This window comes from Diabrotica virgifera, chromosome 7 (assembly GCF_917563875.1).
Source record: "Diabrotica virgifera virgifera chromosome 7, PGI_DIABVI_V3a".
NCBI classification, from domain to species: domain Eukaryota; kingdom Metazoa; phylum Arthropoda; class Insecta; order Coleoptera; family Chrysomelidae; genus Diabrotica; species Diabrotica virgifera.
Window position 1 is genome coordinate 45,485,356 of NC_065449.1, and position 21,012 is coordinate 45,506,367.

The 21,012-nt window shown below is 31.9% G+C and overlaps 1 protein-coding gene across 2 annotated transcripts; it reads left to right on the top strand.

Annotated features, from left to right (window-relative positions):
- Positions 1–294: 294 nt before the first annotated feature.
- LOC114329213 (ras-related protein Rab-33B) lies at positions 295–20,355 on the top strand. Of its 2 annotated transcripts, XM_050655984.1 has the most exons (4): positions 295–417; positions 532–823; positions 12,911–13,171; positions 20,021–20,355. In XM_050655984.1, exons 2-4 carry the CDS (start codon positions 596–598, stop codon positions 20,198–20,200), a joined length of 669 nt encoding a protein of 222 aa, XP_050511941.1. In that variant the 5' UTR covers positions 295–417; positions 532–595; the 3' UTR covers positions 20,201–20,355. The 2 variants fall into 2 exon arrangements, with proteins under 2 accessions (XP_050511941.1, XP_028134051.1); XM_028278250.2 differs by having other exon boundaries at positions 321–823.
- Positions 20,356–21,012: the final 657 nt, after the last annotated feature.

The following is a 21,012-nucleotide window of genomic DNA, read 5'->3' on the forward strand; positions in this document are numbered from 1 at the left end:
GAAACGATCAGGAAACTGCGCAGTAAACAAAATAATCCATGGAACGTATTATTTTGCTATCTGTGCGCAGTTTCGTGATCGTTTGATGACAGTTCTCGTCGTGTTGGAACAAATCCGATGTCAACTTAAATCTCTGACGTAGCTAAAGACGTACATCGGGTTTTATACTGTACCACCTGTACCAACTATAGATGATTTTGCACAGGACACTTTGGAAGTTCTATTTCTTTGAATTTTGACAAATGGCATTACACCTCCTGTTACTTGTCAATTTTTTTGTTTTTGGGGACGTTTTGACGTTTTGTGTTTGGTTTGAATAATTCATTTGATTATTTGATTCGACTTCGACTGACAGATTGTGGTGACGATAGAAACAAAAAAGATTAAGGATAAAACAAAACTGAAAAGATTTATAGTGTAATTTGATATTCAATACTAAAGTTTAATCACAATAAATTGTCACATATTATCTAATATTAAATTTATATTATAAATTGATCAGAATCATTAATGACTCTACATCAATTACAGCTCACCACAAGATAAGAAATATAATATGAGTAAAATTAAATAGTGTGCCGAATCAGAACAAAATATGGCAGAAGTACCATCAAATAACTTGCAACCAGCTGCTAGTGTTAGTCATGTTCAAATTCAAAAACAGGGTAAAATTTTTAAAATAATAGTAATTGGGGACTCAAGTGTTGGAAAGACTACTTTAACTTATAGATTTTGCGAAGGAAAATTTTTAGAACTATGTGAAGCTACTGTAGGTGTTGATTTTAGAAGTAGAACAGTCAATTTAGATGGGGAAGATGTCACAGTAAGTACATTAACATCTTGATTTTTTAGAAACAGTTTTATAATTATACAGTATGTCATCATCATGGCTGTAGGTGTTACAGCCTTATAGTAGAGCCTCCTACCTTTTAAGTTTTTGAAGTTATATTTCTTTAGGCGCGATTGAGAGTAAAATTTCATAATACTGCATGCATGCGCACACAGACAGTATGGCGTTTAGTTGCTAAATCTTTCTAGTTATGTATAAATATATCAGTGCAAGAAAAGGTGTGAAAAGAGTATATTAGTGTTTTTAGTAAATATATTTATTATAATTTTTGTGTCTTTGGCAGTACCGGCGCTAGGGTATGAGGCGCCCGTCTGCAAAACTAGCATAGGCGCCCTTTGGTTTCTTTTAAATTAGTATTTTGTATAGCACCAGCAGAAAAAAACTCATTTTGGCGCCCCCCAAATAGGGGCGCCCTCCTGCAGTGCATCCCTTGCAGTCCCATTATCGCCGGCCCTGGTCTTTGGATTTGTCTTCCTCAGGAGTAAGATGAGTATTATTAAAACATTTTATTGTACAGTGGAACCTCGATTAACCGCCTCTCCATTAATCGTCACCTCTGTTAACCGTCAGGGTCCATACATATGTAAGTTGAACTGAGTACATAAGAAAAAATTTGAGTCATCAATTCATTTTTTTAGCATTGCGATAAGCCAGACGAAATTCTCTGAAATGTACAATGCAGTAACAAATGAAGTTATGGCTGAATTAACTGTTTTGTTTTCGTTGCCTAAAGATGACTTACAGGAATGGCTAATTTGTGATGAGGACGCAAGCAGCTATCGATTGCTGCCAGATGATGAAATCGTTGAAATGGCAAAACAGAGGCTGACGAAACAGGTTCAGAAGCTGACACAAACTTGGAATTTGATGGTGGCGATGTCGATGATGATTTTGCAACTGACAAAGATTTGCCTAAAGAAGCTGCATCGCACATGCAACCATTCAAAGAGTGGCATTCTCGGCAAGAAGAATCCAATAAAGTAGATTGCATGATCTTACGCCGATTAAGAAATTCAGCTCTTGTAAAAGGTGAAGCATCAGTAAAACGAAGATTTCAGAATATTTTAAACCAAATTCAATAATATAAACACGAACACAAATTCCCCTTATATTATCAAACAAAACATACAAATAAAATTTTCATTCAAATCATATTCAAGATGGCGCCGAACGATGCGCACGTGAAATTACTCCTCTCTGTAAATGATGAGAATTTTAAGGAAAAAGCATTCAAATGTTGCCAGAAAACTACTAACGTTATAGTGTGCATAAAATGTGGAAGTATTTTTCATTTATCTTGTTCATCAAGAAAAAAGCAGAAATGTATAAAGTTATGTGATACTAGAATTGTATGTGAGACATGTGAACAATCTGAAAATCCCAAAGGAAACTCAGTAAGTCATACTCAAGAGGTAAATGCACATATCCTACAGTTGGAAATTGATTTTCTAAAAACAATTTTAAGTGAAAAAGAGGAAAAATATAAAATTTTATTTGATAATAATCAATTGTTAAAAAGAACTAACGAGCTCCTTGAAGAAAAAGTAAAACAAAAAACTAAAGAACCTGAATTCAAGGTAATTAACGTTGACAAAAGAAAAAACTGGACTTCCCCTGGTAAAGATGATAAACAACTACAAAATGTTAATGACCTTACTAATAGTAAACAAACTGAATTAGTAGTGACTAAAATTCCTGCAGACGGAACGCTAGCGCGATCCTCAACATCGACAAACTTTGGAAATGAAGTGCCAAATGAAAAAAAATACATTACATCAAGACAAATGAGTGCCGCAATGCAAGAAGCCAAAACTCAAACTGTTTTACATAATCTGTTGAACACTGAAAATAATGCTCCGGTTCTTTCAGAGTCTTCAAGCAACGGTGCGTGGACACAGGTAGCTCATAGAAAAAAGAGGAAGTTCTTAGTTGGAAGTACCGAGTCACCTTGCAACATTGAGGCTGTTCCACAAATGATCAACCTACATGTGACTCGCCTAAAGCCTGACACAAAACCGGAGCAATTAGAAAAGTTCCTGGAAAATCATTTAGATGGCGTAAAATGCGAAATCCATCAGTCCAAAAAACCTGACATATATGCATCCATGAAAGTGACCATTAGACGAGACTTAATTAAGAATGCATGGAAGCGAGAAATCTGGCCCAGCGGAGCATTAGTCTCGTTTTTCAAGATGAGGAGGACGCTGTCGCATTAGGTGGGTCCTCAAGCAATACAACTATTTCACGTATAGTAAATGACTTTAAATTGAAGTTAATCTCGGTTAATGTACAATGTTTAACAAACAAACTTTTAAATCTTGAGCTTTTTTCTAATGCTGAAAAACCTGACATTCTATGTATTCAGGAGCACTGGTGTAATGAGGATAATATTAATCTTATTTATATCCCAGGGTACACTTTAGTAACCCATTTTACTAGAAAAAATAAAATACATGGTGGAACTCTTATTTTATCTAAATCTGGGACAGACAAGTATGCAGTCTCAGTCGTTGATTGCCGTAAATTCTCTGAGGAAGAAAGCTTTGAATGTTGTGCTGTGACTATTTTAATCAGTAACTGTAAATTTCTAGTCATTAATGTGTACAGAACGCCTAACAGCAATCTAGATTCTTTTATAAATAATTGTTTTAATATTTTAGGTCATTTTCACAACCGTGTTGATAAAATTTATCTCTGTGGAGACTTTAATATCAACTACTTAATTCAGAGCAATGAAAAACTTCGATTAGATGATCTTTTTCAATCGTTTGGTTTGTCTCTTAATATCCCAAATATACCAACACGTATTTTTCATGAATAACAATAAAGTAACAAAAACAAAAATTGACTACATTGCTACTAATAATATCACTATGAATCATACTTGTCAAGTCAATCAACCCAATATGGGTGACCATCTTGCCATTATTTTTGACATTGTTGTAGGTCGTAATCAGGATAGGATGGAATCTAATATAAAACAGCAGTGTTTTAGGTGTTTAAATGATAATAATTTAGACATCCTAAAACAAGACTTAATGAGGATTGGTTTTTGCGAGGTATACAATGAAAGTAATATTAATAACGCTTTTATCGAATTTATGGATACTTTAAACTTTGCTATTACTTCAAACTGTCCCCTTAAAAGTAAAATAGGTAAGGACGTGCATAAAAGTAAAGGTTGGGTTGATCATGACATATATGCTAGGAGTAAACAATTAAAAAACCTATTTAATGAAGCTAAAAACTCTAATAATAGTAACATCTGGAATGAGTATAAAGCTACCAAGAAGGAATACAATAATCTTATTGCTGAAAAGAAAAGGGAATTCAATTATCTTCAAATTATAAGTAGTAATAATAAACAAAAAACTATGTGGAGTATAGTAAATAAAACTATAGGGAGAAAGCAAAGTACTAATAAAATTAAACTCAAAATTGAAGACAAACTAATATCAGATGATAAAAATTTAGCTCAATATTTTGCATGCCATTTCAATGACAAAAATAATGCACTAAAAAATAGGCTTGACAATAACCCTCAAAACTGTACTTTATCACATAGGTGGACTATAGACAGTTTTGTTTATTTTCCAGTAACATCTGATGAAGTTCTTGATATTATTTGTGGTCTTAAAAATAAACATTCTTTTGGAAATGATGAATTAAACACAAGAATGATCAAACACATCAAGGATGTTATATCAGAACCGCTGGCATATTTAATTAACCTAGTATACAACACAGGTGAATTTCCTGAAAACCTAAAATTAAGTAAAATTGTTCCAGTATATAAAAAATCCGATCACACTTGTATTGATAATTATAGACCTATTTCTTTGTTAAATGTAATTTCAAAAATTTTTGAACGAGCTTACTACACTAGGATCATACAGTTTTTGGACAAAAATAATGCACTGTGTTCAGAACAGCATGGCTTTCGATCCGGAAGATCAACAGAGGGGGCTACTGAAGTATTTATGGAATCTGTCTATAGGCATCTTGATGATGGTCTTCTTGTAGTGGGTATCTTCTTTGATCTTTCCAGAGCATTCGACAGTCTTAAATTTGAATTTGTCCTTAACAAATTGTATGTCCACGGAATAAGAGGTAACATGTTAAATTTATTGAACTCATATCTTCTGGAGAGGAAATTCTATGTTGAATTAAACAAGGAAAGGTCAGACATCTTCAGTGTAGATGTAGGAGTGCCGCAGGGATCTGTGTTGGGACCACTGCTATTTCTTATTTTTGTCAATGACCTACCCGATCATATTACTCATGACCACATTGTAATGTACGCAGATGACTCATCTGTGATTGTATCAGCACATACATACGTAGAGCTTCAAAATAGAGTGTCAAGGGTTATCAGATTATTCCAAACATGGTGTACACAAAACTTGCTACAACTGAATATTGATAAAACATCGTATATACATTTTAGATGCAAACGAAATATGCCAGTTGTGTCTATTCCTGAAATTGTAAATATTCCAAACATAAAATTTTTAGGTGTATTTTTGGACCAGTTTATGAGTTGGGATGTTCACGTTGAATATGTTAATAAGAAACTAAATTGTTCATTCTATGCTTTAGTACAGTTGAAGAGAACACTCAGTATTAAAACTCTCATTAATGTATATTATTCTTTGGTTTATTGTCACCTTACTTATAATGTTACGTTATGGGGTAATTCCACAAAATCAGACACAGTGTTTATTAAACAGAAGAGAATTATTAGACTTATCTTCAATATTCCTTTTGGGCATACTTGTAAGCAAGTTTTCATTAATAACAATATCTTACCGTTGCCTTCCATATATATCTTGAAATCCATATTGTATATTAAGCATAATTTACATTCATTCAAGAGAAATTCTGATTTACATGCATACTCAACTAGGAATGCCAATCAGTTTGTTACTGTTGGTCACAAACTATCCAAATTTGAGAAGTCCACAGATTATGTGGGGGTCAGGCTATATAATCATCTTCCAAATGAAGTTAGATCTTTGCATCCGGTGAAATTCAAAAGAGTTGTGAAAAGTATACTATGTAAACATGCATTCTACAGTGTAGAAGAATACTTAGCAACTAGATTGCTGTTATGAGTTCTGTCTAATATTAATAATTTTCATATTTATCAATGTACATTATGTTAAATCTAAAATTTAAGTGTATGTATAGGTATTTGATTATGTGTCTGTGACTATATTGTGTTGTATATCTGACGTGTATATCCATCTTTATGATGGCAGCTGTAAAGCTATACCAATAAAGTATTCTATTCTATTCTATTTGAGAGTTGTATTATCAATTTTTAATTTATTTAATGTTCTGTTAACCATCTTTTCGATTATCCGTCATACCCTTGGTCCCGTGCCCTGACGGATAATCGAGATTCCACTGTATATTTATTATAATCTTATCCGTCTTATCCAGTAAGAAATTCGATTACATTCAGAAATACACAAGCTAGAACTAACCTTATGTTGAATTCTCCTCTATTTGTCATGTGCAGCTATTATAATGGCTTAAGTATTTACTGCGATATATTTAACTGCAGTTTAAAGCAACTTATTTCTATGGCCAAGATCTACCTAGGTGATTAATAATTTATTTCTTAACATTCAATAGTATGGTGTTCGTTGCTAATCTTTCAAATTATGTATCAGCGCAAATAAGCCATTAAAATAATATTTTAGTGTTTTTTAGTAAATGTATTATTTATTATAATTTTTGTGTCTTTGGATTTGTCTTCCTTGGGCGTAAAATAATAAAATATCTATTTTTATATTTCACTTGTCACCATTATGTGTAATTATGTATATGCGAAACGTCAATAACAGGCGCCTTGATAGCCTGGTTGGTAGGGCATTGGAGCAGAGGTCGAGAGATCGCGGGTTCAAATCCCGGACAATTCATATTTTTGTCATTATGTTTTGGTTAATTTTTGGTAATTATTGTTAATTTTTTGTATTATAACTGTTAAGTATATTTATTTAATAAATAAATAAATTATAATATAATAGAAGTATAACTTCTTACGTGCATACAAAGTACACACACATTCTTTTTTTCACTATATTCTGACAAGAAAGTAAGGAGGGGACTCATAAATGTAATCTCTTCAGTCCTGACCCCCCAGGAGGGAGTATAGCATAAAACAAGAGGTTATTGTTATTTCATGTATTGTCTATCTCCAAAGATCTATGATCATTTCTTTTAACTCATATATTTATAGATCATTTGCATGTTCCTGTAATTTGGTTGATCCATCTTGTTGGGGAGCTTTCTTGTGATTTTCAGTCTTCTACCTTTGATAGCTCTCCATACATTTTAATGGGTCCTTTACAGTAAGTCAGCTGTAACCTGTAACAACAGATGTATTCACACTTTGGCGACTGTCTGGTGTTAACACAATTCTTTCTCGACAAATAAATTTTTAATTTTTCCTTAAGATATTCCCAAATTGAGAGTAGATAATTATTCTAGTAGTTATCCTACCTAAGTGAAAGAATACAAATAATTATGTGTTTAGAGTTTCCAATCTCTAGAAAAGGCTCTGAGGTCGATCCTTAATCTCAAGAGATTATGGATAGGCCAAGAGTACCATAAGGATCACACCTAGGGCCCCTTCTATTCAATATCTATGTTATGCCTCCTGTTTCCTCTCTGCTTTTCTCTAATATTTGCTGACAATTTAAAATTATATTTGAAAATTGAGAATGATGGTGATTATCAAAAATTACAATCTTATGTACCTAGATCGGTTGAGCTATTGGTGTGACAGCAACGGAATGGAAATTAACGTTAAAAAGCGTCATTTAATGGTTTTTGGTCGGAATAGAACTCCTATAAATCATATCTATACTACTAATGGTTGCCCCTTAGACTCCAGTGTTGACCTAGGTGTTTTGCTCCATTATAGCTTATTCTACATCCCCCATATCTCATCTGTTGTCTCAAAATCACTTCAACTTTTAAGGTTTATCAAATGTTGTGCTAAAAACTTTCTAAATATCCCATCCATAAAAATATTGTATGGTTTACTTGTGAGACCCCATCTAGATTACTGTTCATATGTTTGGACTCCTCGCTATAACACACATATTCAACAAATTCTTAAGTCTTTGTTGCCGAAACCAGAGGGTTGAAGAAATTAACTATTCAAATATGGAAAAGTGTCTCAACATAACTTCTTTCCAAATCTGATGCATGCACAAAGATCTCATTATGTTTTATAGTATACTGCACACTGCACTCGTAATATTTTTGGTCATCAACTATTGGAAAAAATCAATCTCCATGTTTACAGTAGACAAATGAGGCTAAATCAACCATTTTATATTATACCCTATATCGCACAAACTACGGATACAATTTCTTTATGTCTAAAAAGACATTTTAAAACATCAAGGTTTTAGATTGCTATAGTAGGTATTCCAAAGGAATTTAAAGCTGAGCTCTGTAACCTGTAAACAACATGTGTCTGATAGCTTGATGTCCCTGTGTTGTGTATATTTTTTGTTAATGTTTGTTATTTACTGTTCCTATTTTTGTATGGTTAAAATCTTTAAATTTAATGTTGGTTCAAAATTTTTTGTGATTTATTACATTGTATTTTAACTGAGCGATTGCCTGTTGATAAATAAAATAAATAATTACGTTGCCATGATATTTCCTTATGATCAGAATAATGGCATTCTGGCATCGTTTTATAAATCGAAAGTGAAGATCTTGTAAGTGTGCCCGTACTTTGCGTAAATACAAATAGTCTGGGCAGATTATCGGAGAATAGGCCATTCTTGGGAAAAGTTATTTTCCAGCAATTTTATTGCTGGAATCGAATCTTATGACTGTATATTTTAATAATATAGGTATGCAAAGTCCGCAGATAGTGTGCTACTTTTTTTATAAACAAAATGGCGCCCGAAAATAGTGTTTTTTCAATTTTTGCCCTATAACTCCAAAGATTTTAACTTTACACCAAAAACACCCAAATAAAAATTCACCGTAATTAAATTCTGCATAGAGACGTGTTTCTCGAGATTTACTTCGACGAAAATTTTCCCCGGAAAATCCGGGTTTTTCCAACAAAATCTTTAATTTTCAACTAAAATTTTAGATAAGTAATTGTTTATCAATAATTAAATAACTTGGTAATATAAAAGCTCTTTCCGTATAGATTATAATTCCAGAAGCCGGTGGAAATTGAATGAACAGTTTAGCAACAATTGAATTGTTAATTAAAAATTTAAGGTCGCTATAATAACCACAATAATTATGATACTCTTTCTCCCCTTCCTTGTACCCTATCAGGGTGTCGGATTTAATTATGATACATAAGAATAATTATGATTTTTGTATAAAAAGACACTGTACCTATGTAATGTACTTTACAGAATTGAAATTGAACTATTTAAGCGGCCTCAGGAATATTTAAAATTATAAACAATTTCTTGGCTTATAAACAAATAGAATATCTCGGGAAATATTTAATTAAATTAAATCATGAAAACGGTATTCGAAAAAAGCGGCAGGACGCTTCTTTTAAAAGAAAAAACTTTCAATTGTTATGAGTGGTTCCTGAGATACAACCGGTCAAAGTTGACCGGCATTTACGGCAAAGATATTAACAATAGGATCATAATTTTTGAACCTTCACCTTTTTATTTTTGTCCTCTTTCTCCACACCAATTTTCATATCTTTAAAATAGTCATAACATATATTATTATAATAAAAACTATCGATATTACGAGTGAAAATTGCCAAAAATAGCAAAATTCCAATCAAAAATTAGGTTGGAGAAAATGTAATCTCAAAGTTCAAAATCGGTATACGTTAAAAAATGCATTTTCTCTGCTTCCCATGGAGCAATTTTCTTCATTCTTTTTTTGTTCCCCAGTAACTCGAGTAGAGCCATCTAACTAATGCATTATTAAATGTCACATTTGCTTTTGTTTTGTTATAATAAATTAATTTATTTATTAGATTTTTTTAAATTTGTTTAAATAAAGATTGTTTAAATAATTATTCAGCTTTCAAATGAGAATATTTGTGTTTTTAACGTTAAAAGGTACATTTGTAGTAAGTTTACCTAAAAAGTCTACAACTGGAAAAAATACGTAGTTTTCTTTTCTTATAAATAAATTAATCTATTATAACAAAACAAAAGCAAATCTGACATTTAATGATGCGTTAGTTAGATGGCTCTACTCGAGTTACTTGGGAACAAAAAAAGAATGAAGAAAATTGCTCTATGGGAAGCCGAGAAAATGCATTTTTTAACGTATACCGATTTTTAACTCTGAGATTACATTTTCTTCAACCTAATTTTTGATTGGAATTTTGCTATTTTTGGGAATTTTCACCTGTAATATCGATAGTTTTTATTATAATAATATATGTTATGACTATTTTAAAGATATGAAAATTGGTGTGGAGAAAAAGGATTTTTTTTTTTTCGTGGAATTTATGGCTTTGGTGAGGACCAATTAGCCAGACTATGTTAGATTGTATAAATAGTTTGTGTAAATTGTTTCATAGTATCAAACTTGAGCATGATGTATTCATTTGTTTTGTTAGTAATATGTAGCATTAATAAAGTGTAAGTTGTTTAATTTTTTTTCCTTCCGCGCTAGAGCATCAACCCGGTTCAACGCCGCGGAGGTTTTAGCCCTCTTTGTGTGTATGTTTTTATTTTTTTTTGTTTTCTTTTTTTTTTGTTTTCTTTTTTTTTGTTTCTTTTTGTTTTTTTTTGTTTTTTTTTTGTTTTTTTTTTGTTTTTTTTTGTTTTTTTTTGTTTTTTTTGGTTTTTTTTTAATTGGTTCATTTTTTTTACTTGGTTTATTTTTTTATTATTTTTTTTATTTTTTTTTGTATTCACCTTTTTTTTCCTTTAATGCTTTACATTTAGTTTGTTTTGCAGAATTGCTTACAAAATTGGTTAGAAATTTTACAATTTTAGTTTACAGTTTATGATGTGTTGATGAAGTACATAAAGTATATTATTATTTCCTGAAAAAATAATACAATTTAGGTCTATTGGAAGATTTATCTTGTAGTGAATTAAGTTTTTATATAGATTATTAATGTTTACAATATTTATTGGACATTCAAGTAAAACATGTACCAATGTACCCTTTTTACCACAACTACACAGTGGATCGTCTGTAATTTTTTTTTGTGCTTATAATAAGGCGTTAGTGCATGGTTTGCACGTATTCGATTTATTGTGGCGACAAAGTTTCTGTTTGGTATTTTGTGAAACCATGGTTTTCTGGGGATCCTTGGCTGGTGTTTACAAAAGTTTGTTCCAGTTGTTGATGCACTGTATAGGTTTTGCCACATCTCATTTATTTTGTTCCTTTGATTTAAGAATAAATCGGACGGGGGTAGTTTAAGATTTAGTTCTTCTCCTGATGTTGGAGCTGTTTTGCTAAGGCATCCACCATTTCATTACCTGTTATGCCTGCGTGTCCCTTTACCCATAGATATATGACGACTTTATTCTTGATGTGTATCTCATTATGTAAATACAGGATTTTTGCTTCAATATGATTAACTGAAGAAAAAGGATTGGATGGTTCAAAAATTATGATCCTATTGTTTATATCTTTGCCGTAAATGCCGGTCAACTTTGACCGGTTGTATCTCAGGAACCATTCATCACAATTAAATGTCTTTTCTTTTAAAAGAAGCGTCCTGCTGCTTTTTTCAAACACCGTTTTCATGATTTAATTTAATTTAATATTTTCCGAGATATTCTATTTGTTTATAAGCCAAAAAATTGTTTATAATTTTAAAACATTCCCGAGGCCGCTTAAATAGTCCAATTTCAATTCTGTAAAGTACATTACATAGGTACAGTGTATTTTTATACAAAAATCATAATTATTCTTATGTATCATAATTATTGTGGTTATTATAGCGACCGTAAATTTTTAATTAACAATTCAATTGTTGCTAAACTGTTCATTCAATTTCCATCGGCTTCTGGAATTATAATCTATACGGAAAGAGCTTTTATATTACCAAGTTATTTAATTATTGATAAACAATTACTTATCTAAAATTTTAGTTGAAAATTAAAGATTTTGTTGGAAAAACCCGGATTTTCCGGGGAAAATTTTCGTCGAAGTAAATCGGGAAAAACACGTCTCTATGCAGAATTTAATTACGGTGAATTTTTATTTGGGTGTTTTTGGTGTAAAGTTAAAACCTTTGGAGTTATAGAGCAAAAATTGAAAAAAACACGATTTTCGGGCGCCATTTTGTTTATAAAAAAAGTAACACACTATCTGCGGACTTTGCATACCTATATTATTAATATATACAATCATAAGATTCGATTCCAGCAATAAAATTGCTGGTAAATAACTTTTCCTTGTATTTTGCGAATTAGCCCAGAGTAAAAGGTAATGTGACGAGAGCGCACCGGTGCACCTTTCGCACTCTATCAAAAATGAACAAAGCGCACCGGTGCGCTTTCCACATTGAAAGGGTTAATAGGTTTTTGTTCTCGCAGATGTATATCAAGTTTTTCTCGCAAAATATTATTATGTGTTTCCAGTGATACTCCTCTTAAAAACAGCTTCCGTTTTTTCTTAGTTCATTATATACCTTCCAGATGATTTGTGTTTTCTCTCATAAGGCGGGTCTATGATGTGGATGTCATGTACTGCTCATTTGTTATATCCATTTTTATTCTATGAATTATGGATTCAAAAAACGATGGAATATACTGTAATATAATCGTCATAATTTAACCTTGTATTTTTCTTACGTCTAATAAAAAACTAATGAACAAAATGAATATGAGACTATCCAGACAAAGCAATTTAACACAAATTTAACAGCTGATACTACTATAACAACTATAAGTTTAACACTGATTGCAAAAACTGTTTGTATGTTTCAAAAAACATTTTTGCCTATTGACCATTTACCTAATATGTAATTCCCATTAAGATATCAAATAATATTGAATCTTGTGTACAAATTTTGTATGTAATTATTTGTGAATCTAGAATTTGAATTAAATATGTTTTTAGCTCCAATTATGGGATACAGCAGGTCAAGAAAGATACAGAATGTCTATGGTTCGTCATTATTACAAAAATGCCCATGCAGTTGTCTTTGTGTATGATGTAACAAATTCCGGTTCCTTTGATTCCCTGAAGAAGTGGATAGATGAGTGCAATAATAATTGCTTACAGGATGTACCAAAGATTTTAGTTGGTAATAAATGTGATGGTGTGGTAGCTGTAACTACTAATGTAGCTCAAAGATTTGCCGATCAGTATAGTATGCCTGTAAGTTTTTTTGTAATTAATATTATATTGCATTGTTTTAAAAAAATTCCAATGTGTTTTTCCACTTCCAAAAGAACCAGGAAGGTCAACTATTTCGCGAAATTTACATTGGATTGAAAAAAACAAAAAAAATGTTGGTTTCAAGGTCAACTATTTCGCGAAATTTCGTTTCAATATTATTCAAAAATCTATGAAATGACATGAAACACGACCCCACACCCACCTCTTGGAGGTTGGGGCAGGGGACAATTTTCAAATTTTAAATAAGACTCTCATTGTTTACTGTAGATTTGGATTTCTTATCCAAAAATAAATAACTTTTATTCCAGAGATTTTTTTAATTGTTGATAGACGACACTATGATCGAAAAAATATGATGTATACTGATACTCTAGGAAAGTTATGAAATCTATCTAATATCTCAAGAAATACACTGTTAAATGAAAAACCAAAAGAACAGGTGTTTAATAATATATTTCAAAAATATATCGACTGACACCAAACACTACTCATCACCTCTACCTCCTGTGGATCGGAAGGGGGACAACTTTGAAATTCTAAATAGAAACACTCATTTTCTTTTATCACAGATTCAGATTGTACCGGATGTCCCAATAAGAATGGCTCTCGGCCATATCTCAGGAACCGTTTATAGTAGAGCTTTGAAATAAAAAATTTTATAACAAAAGTTGCCTCAGGAAAAGCCTGGAAATTATTTTCATATTTGTGGGTCCACCGCTAGAGGGCGTAATTGAATATCAAAAATAAAAAAATCTAAATTTTACAAAATTTTCCTAATAAAGGGGCACTGGAAATCCGATTATTGTATTCTTCATCAAATTCTGCGCATATTTGATTTAACAAGTTTAACTCTACCTTTGCAAATAAGAGGTGGGGGTGAGTGGGAACCTTGTTATGAAAAAATGGCTGTAAGTCCGGTTCTGCTAAATCAAATTTTGAAAACTGGGTCTTGTTGAAGACAGATCTTTTTCTTCAATGTAAGCGTGATAATTTTGAACCATCCTAATAAGTAATAAGCCAGCTGGGAGGCGTTATTTAATTTTTTTCAGAAATCTAGTTTTCTTTGGAAAATATTAAATACAAGTATGCATTTTTAATCATACTTTATAAAATTACATTAAATTAGCAATAGAATAGCGAAAACCGCATGTCGATACCTTTTTTCTATCTCAAGATATCTCGAGAAACGTGTAAATTTTATACATAACTGTTACTATCACCGGTAAACTAAGTTAGTGAAAAGTAGTGTGCCGTGGAAAAAACAAAATAACATTTTCCAGATGTCAACGTATAAAAATATAATTAATTAAAACAACAATATAAAGAGAAGCAATACTATTAAAATTAAATATAACACAGAACAAAAAGAACTACTTAGTGACGACCTAAATATTCAAATTGTTGCCCATCATACACTACTCTAGAATACATTATCCAGAGAATACTAAACGCCATTCAAAGTATATCGAGAGCAGAAATTGAGACTGCTGTTCAATCTACTCTTGAAAGAGTAAATGTTTGCAACGAAAATGATGGGCAAAAATTTGAATGTTTATGTCCTCACTAAATAGTTGTTTTTATTTCTTTGTAATAGGGCTTTTCAACGCTTCTCATTTGTTTCGAGCCTCTGTCATATGCCGTATAATCCGTGTATAATATTAATATACGAGATATGAACGAGGCTCGAAACAAATGAGAAGCGTTGAAAAGACCTAATATACGTTGAGAGCTGGAAAATGTTTCTTTGTTGTTTCCATAGCACACTACTTTTAATGAATTATTTCGTTTACCGGTGACAGTAACAGTTATGTTTTTAAATTTACACGTTTTGTAAGATATCTCGAGATAGAAAAAAGGTATTAACATGCGGTTTTCGCTATTCTGTTGCTAATTTTGTCTAATTTTGTAATATGGTATTAAAAATGCATGTTTGTATTTAATATTTTCCAAGGAACACTAGATTTCTGAAAAAAATTAAATAACGCCTTCTAGCTGGCATATTACTCAGTAAGTTGATTCGAAATCATAACTTTTACATTGATGAAAAAGATCTATCTTCAACAAGACCAAGTTTGCAAAATTTGATTAAGCAGAACCGGACTCACAGCCAGTTTTTCATAACAAGGTTCCCACTCACCCCTACCTCTTATTTCCAAAGGTAGACCTAAACTTGTCAAATCAAGTATGCGTAGAATTTTATGAAGAATACGACGATCGGATTTCCAGTGCCCCTTCATTGGGAAAATTTTGTAAAATTTAGATTTTTTAATTTTTGATATTCAATTACGCCCTCTAGCGGTGGTCCCACAATTATGAAAATAATTTCCAGGCTTTTCCTGAGGCAACTTTTGTTATAAATTTTTTTATTTCAAAGCTCCACTATAAACGGTTCCTGAGATATGGCCGAGAGCCATTCTTATTGGGACACCCGGTACATAAATATTGTATTCAGTACCAAAAAAACTAGTTTGCAGACTTCTGTATTTATTTATTATTATCTAATTTTTCACATAAAATTCGAATTTTATCACAATAAAAAATGGGGTTTTCTGTTTAGAATTTCAAAGTTTCCCCCGCCACACCGCCGGGGGGTGAGGGTGGGGTGCCGTGTTTGATGTTATTTGATAGATTTGTGAAAAATAATAAATAGATACCTATTTTTTTTTCATTGAGAAGTGTATTTCTCGGGATATTAGACCATTTCCATAATTTTCCTAGGGTATCAGGATAAATCGTTTTTTCCAATAATTATAGCGCAATCTATTAACAATTCGATAAAATTGTTACGAATAAAATTGTACTTATTATTTCATGAGGAATCCGAATATGTAATAAAAATGAGGGTTCCCATTTAAGATTTTAAATATGTATTTATTATAACAAAATTAAAGCATCTTTGGCATTTAGTAATGCATTAACTAGATGGCTCTACTCAAGTTACTTTCGATTAAAAAAAATAAAGAAAATTGCTCTATGGAAAGCAGAGAAAATAATTATTTTTAACGTATACCGATTTTAAACTTTGAAATTCTATTTTTTTCAACCTAGTTTTTGACTGGTATTTTGGTATTTTTCACACATAATACCGATTGTTTTTATTATTATAGTTTTAGGGGTGGCCAAACTGTGGCTTGCGAGCCGCATGTAGCTCTTTGAAGGATTATTTGTGGCTCTCAATAAATGTATCTGAATTAATTTTAATTTTTGTGTTTCAAAATGTCTTAAATTAGTGACAATAAATATAAAAGACTAAGTATAACATTAGGACTTAGACAAGGAGACCCCTTATCATTATTGCTATTCAATTTGGCCTTAGATTATGTAATAAGTAAAATATCATCTGAGCTGACGGGGGATTTGCGAATCGAGGATTTAAAACTATTGTTGTCCTTTGCTGATGATTTAGGTGCAGTCGCTCATTTTACAAGAGACTTGAGAAAGGTGTTTTCACAATTCGAGAAAGAAACAGGTAGTGTGGGCCTTCGAATAAATGAAGAGAAGACAAAATACATGCTATAAAAAAATTGTAACCAAAAATCCAAGACCAAGAATTAGGCAGAACATAACTATTAATGACCACAACTTCGAAGTAGTAAAAGAGTTTAAATATCTAGGGGCGGTAATCACAGATGTTAGCCATATATAAAAAGAGGTTTCAGCAAGGATAGCTGCGTGGAATAAAGCATTATACTCCCTATCATCATTATTAAGATCTAAGCTTCTAAAAAGACAATCTAAATTAAGACTGCACGTACATGCCAATTATTCGCTAAATTATTACATATGGAAGTTACAAATGGATTCTACATCAGCGGGAAATAAATAAGCTGCTGGTATTTGAAAGGAAAGTTCTCAGAATGATATTTGGCCCTCAAAGAAATGGATTGACATGGCAGGAGAGTAAAGAAGGCGCCGCAAAGCTGAATTGGTGACTGTGTATGGTAGTGAAAACATCGTCAGACATATAGTAGGGGAGGAAAGTATGCTAAATTTGCAGTTACTCGAGCGTTATGGGGACCTATTGGGTTGTGAAGAGTAGGTCCTAAAACCAAAAAAAAAGTTAAGTTTTTCATAAAGTCGGGGACTTTACATTTTTTAATTTAATTTTCCATTTCCAACAATCATTTTTTACGATTATAGCGCCATCTATCCATAATTCGAAAAATGTCTCGAATAAAAGTTACTAATTTTTACGTAAGGAATCCAAATCTGCAATAAAAAAATGGGGGCTCCTATTTAAGATTTTAAAGTAACCCCCACTCCACATCCGTGGGGGGTCGTGTTTGGTGTCATTCGATAGATTTTTGAAAAATATTGATCACGTATTTTTTAGTTTTTCGATCTGACGTTCATTTCACGAAATATTAGCTTTTTTTGTAAAACTTTGTGACTCACCCATTTCCTTACGCCCCGCTTAAATCTTCAGATTTTTTAAATATAAACTGTTTTGCATAGGTAGTTAAAGTACCTTATCTTAATCTGACGATTTCGAGTTTTTTCCTGAGAGGAAAAATTAAATACCTTTTTTTACACTTTTTAAATAACTGTTTAATTGCGGCTCGAGAAAAATTTCAAATTTTGAAAAATGGCTCGGACTATCAAGGAGCTTGGCCACCCCTGTTATAGTATATGTTATAGCTTTGATCGCGCAGTACGTCCTGGGTATACCCAGAGGGAGAACGCCTGCGCATTACAAAATTGGGCGTTCGCGGAGTCCAAATCTTTCCCTCTGAACACCCTCCGGATTTTTAATTCGGTGTTCGCGCAGTACAGAAAAAAGATCCTGAACATGCCCGGGGTACGCTCTCGACGTTCGAGGATTTTGTTTCGGATTTTAAGTTCGCACAGGCGCACAAAATATTTGGGAAGAATTTCTTGACATTCTGTTCTTACTCCTTCCAATTCTTAACCTAAAATATTGTTTTGTTAAACAACTTGTAGATGTAGATTCTGGTTTTTAAAGTTTTGAAATTATGTAAAGTGTTGTGTCATTTAAATATTCTTCAAACAAATTTTAATATTTTTTATATTAAAGCTTTTTTAGTTGTTTTTGTCAATGTTTTCCATTTCGTATGTTTATAAATAAGTAGGTACCTTTTCAAGTATTATTTTCATTCGATATTCGATAATTATCTATTACGGTAGTATGTATTACAATAAATTGTACTCTGTTTTTACTTAATTTCTTCTATCTAAATGAGCTTATAAGTACCTACATATTCTTGTGGTTTATTTTTCAGTTTAATTTATGAGTTAAATTAGTCTCTTATTGAATATAATGAAACATAAACAATACATCAAACTTATTCTGAAACTATTTCTTGTGTCTTGTTATATGTATTTCATAATTTTTGTGGTGTAATAAACCACAACACAATGCCACAACCCATTAAATTTAATACATAGATATCAAAATTGGAAATGATTGTTTTACCAAGTTTTACTAAATTATTCCTTCCTTCAGATAATGTTCAACCCTCATGAAGTTAAAGGTAATTTTTATATCTACATATCAACAATCTTTTACTCTCTACAAAAATGTAAGCTGGATTTCAGAGTGGAAATAACCACATTATATTGTGGAAATAATAAAGAAAGACTCTAATCAAATTTCTACCTTCTAAGAAAGGCATTTAATTATTGAATAGAAAGTTAATCCTTTGCCTGTTGCCTTTATTCTCTTTTCTTTTCTCTTTGTTGACATACAAATTTGTTGCATTTGCATTTTTTTTGACATTTATTTCGAAATAAGAAAGAGACAACAAAAAGCTTCCTTCTCTAACCTTAATGTATGCAACCCGTCATTACATTGCGAATCCGAAAATTGTTCGCGGAGCGAAAAATCCTGAGCATGTCCAGGATAAGTTTACGTTGACGCCTGCGCATTGGAAACTAATCCCGAACTTACTCTGGGTATGCTCGATTTGTACTGCGCGAACACTACTTATGAGTCTCTTGAAGATATGAAAATTTGTATATAGAAAGAGACCCGAAATAAAAAGGTAATGGTTCGAAGATTACCATCCTATTGTTTAGAACTTCGTCGCAAATGCTGGTCAACTTTGACCGGTTATATCTCAGGAAGCACTGCTCGCAATTTAACAGTTTTTCTTTTAAATTAAGCATTCTACCGCGTCCTTTCCAATATCGATTTTCTTTATGTATAATTTAGTCTAATAGTTGTCGAGAGATTCTATTTGTTTATTAGCTAAAAAATTGTTTATAATTTTAAAACATTCCTGAGGTTGCTCAAATAGTCCAATTTTAATTCTGTAAAGTACGTTAGATAGGTATAGTGCCTTTTTATATGAAAATCGTAGTTATTCTGGTGTTTCATAATTATTCTGGTTATTATTGCGACCGTAAATTTTTAATTAACAGTTTAATTGTTGCTAAACTATTTGTTAGATTTTCGCCGGCTTCCGGAAATATAATCTACTCCAAAAAAGCTTTTATGCCACCAAGCTAGTTAGTTATTGATAAATAATTACTTCCCTAAAATTTTAGTTGAAAATTAAAAATTTTGTTGGGAAAACCCGGATTTTTTGAGGAAAATTTTCGTCGAAGGAAATGAGGAAAACATATATCTGTGCAGGATTAAATTACGGTGAATTTTTATTTGGGTGTTTTTGGTTTAAAGCTAAAATCTTCGGAGTTACAGAGCAATAATTGAAAAAAGATTTCGAAGCGCTAATTTCTAACAGAATAGCACACTTTATGTGGACTTTGCATACCTATAGTACTAATATACGCAATCTTAAGATTCGATTCCGATCTTTTTATAATCTGCCCAGACTGATGTATTTGATTAATTATTTTTATTTCTAGTTATTTGAAACCTCTGCCCGCCTAGATTCCCAGTGTGATAATGTGGAAGCTATTTTCCTAACACTAGCTCATAAACTGAAGAACCAGAAGCATTTCCTACCCATGCAGACAACTGCTTTGAGGATACATGATAGTGTTCAACCTAACCCCAATTCCAAGCAGTCTGGAATGTGTTGCTAAACTGGAGGCATATACAATTTTAGACTATGTGGTTTTATCAATTTTATATATAAAAATCTGTTGTTAAAAGTTAGGAGTATTGTGAGGTAGACAGAGTAGAGGTATGTGAACATCATCTTTTTATTTAAGAGAAATAAATATATATTTATTATTAATCTTTATTAACTTTGATCCCTTTCCTAAACACACATGCATATTAACCCCTTATAAAGGGCTATCCTAGTGTAAAAGTACGATATTCATATACTTTTTTTGGGAATTTCTAAAATAAAAAGTACTGTTTGGTGTAATTGTTTTGAAAATTTGCATGAGCATTTATTATAAAAAGAAGTACATGTAAAACAATTTTCATAAGAAAATATTGAAAATTAAACGATTTATTCGCCATCTACTGGCACCGTAAAAAACATAGCTTCACTGCTACAGTGATTGGGACTAATAGAGATCCTGAAACATAAAATTTCAAAGTGATTGACGAAAAATGACGAAGTGTTGAAAAACATTATCTAAAACGTTCTCAGTTTCAAAAACCGCCAAATTGACATTTTTTTATCCAGTCAAAAAACCCCTAGTTGATGGTATAGAAAATAACTCATATTTCAATAATAACTTTGAAATTTTATGTTTCAGGATCTTTATTAGTCCCAATCACTGCAGCAGTGGCAGATGGCGCATAAATCGTTAAATTTTCAAAAACATTTGAAGTTACACTTCTTTAGGCACGAAGGTGAATTATTATTTTCCCGGGCGCATGCGCACACCGACAGTATGGTATTAGTCGCTCAAACGTTATACGGGATCTGATTGGGTGT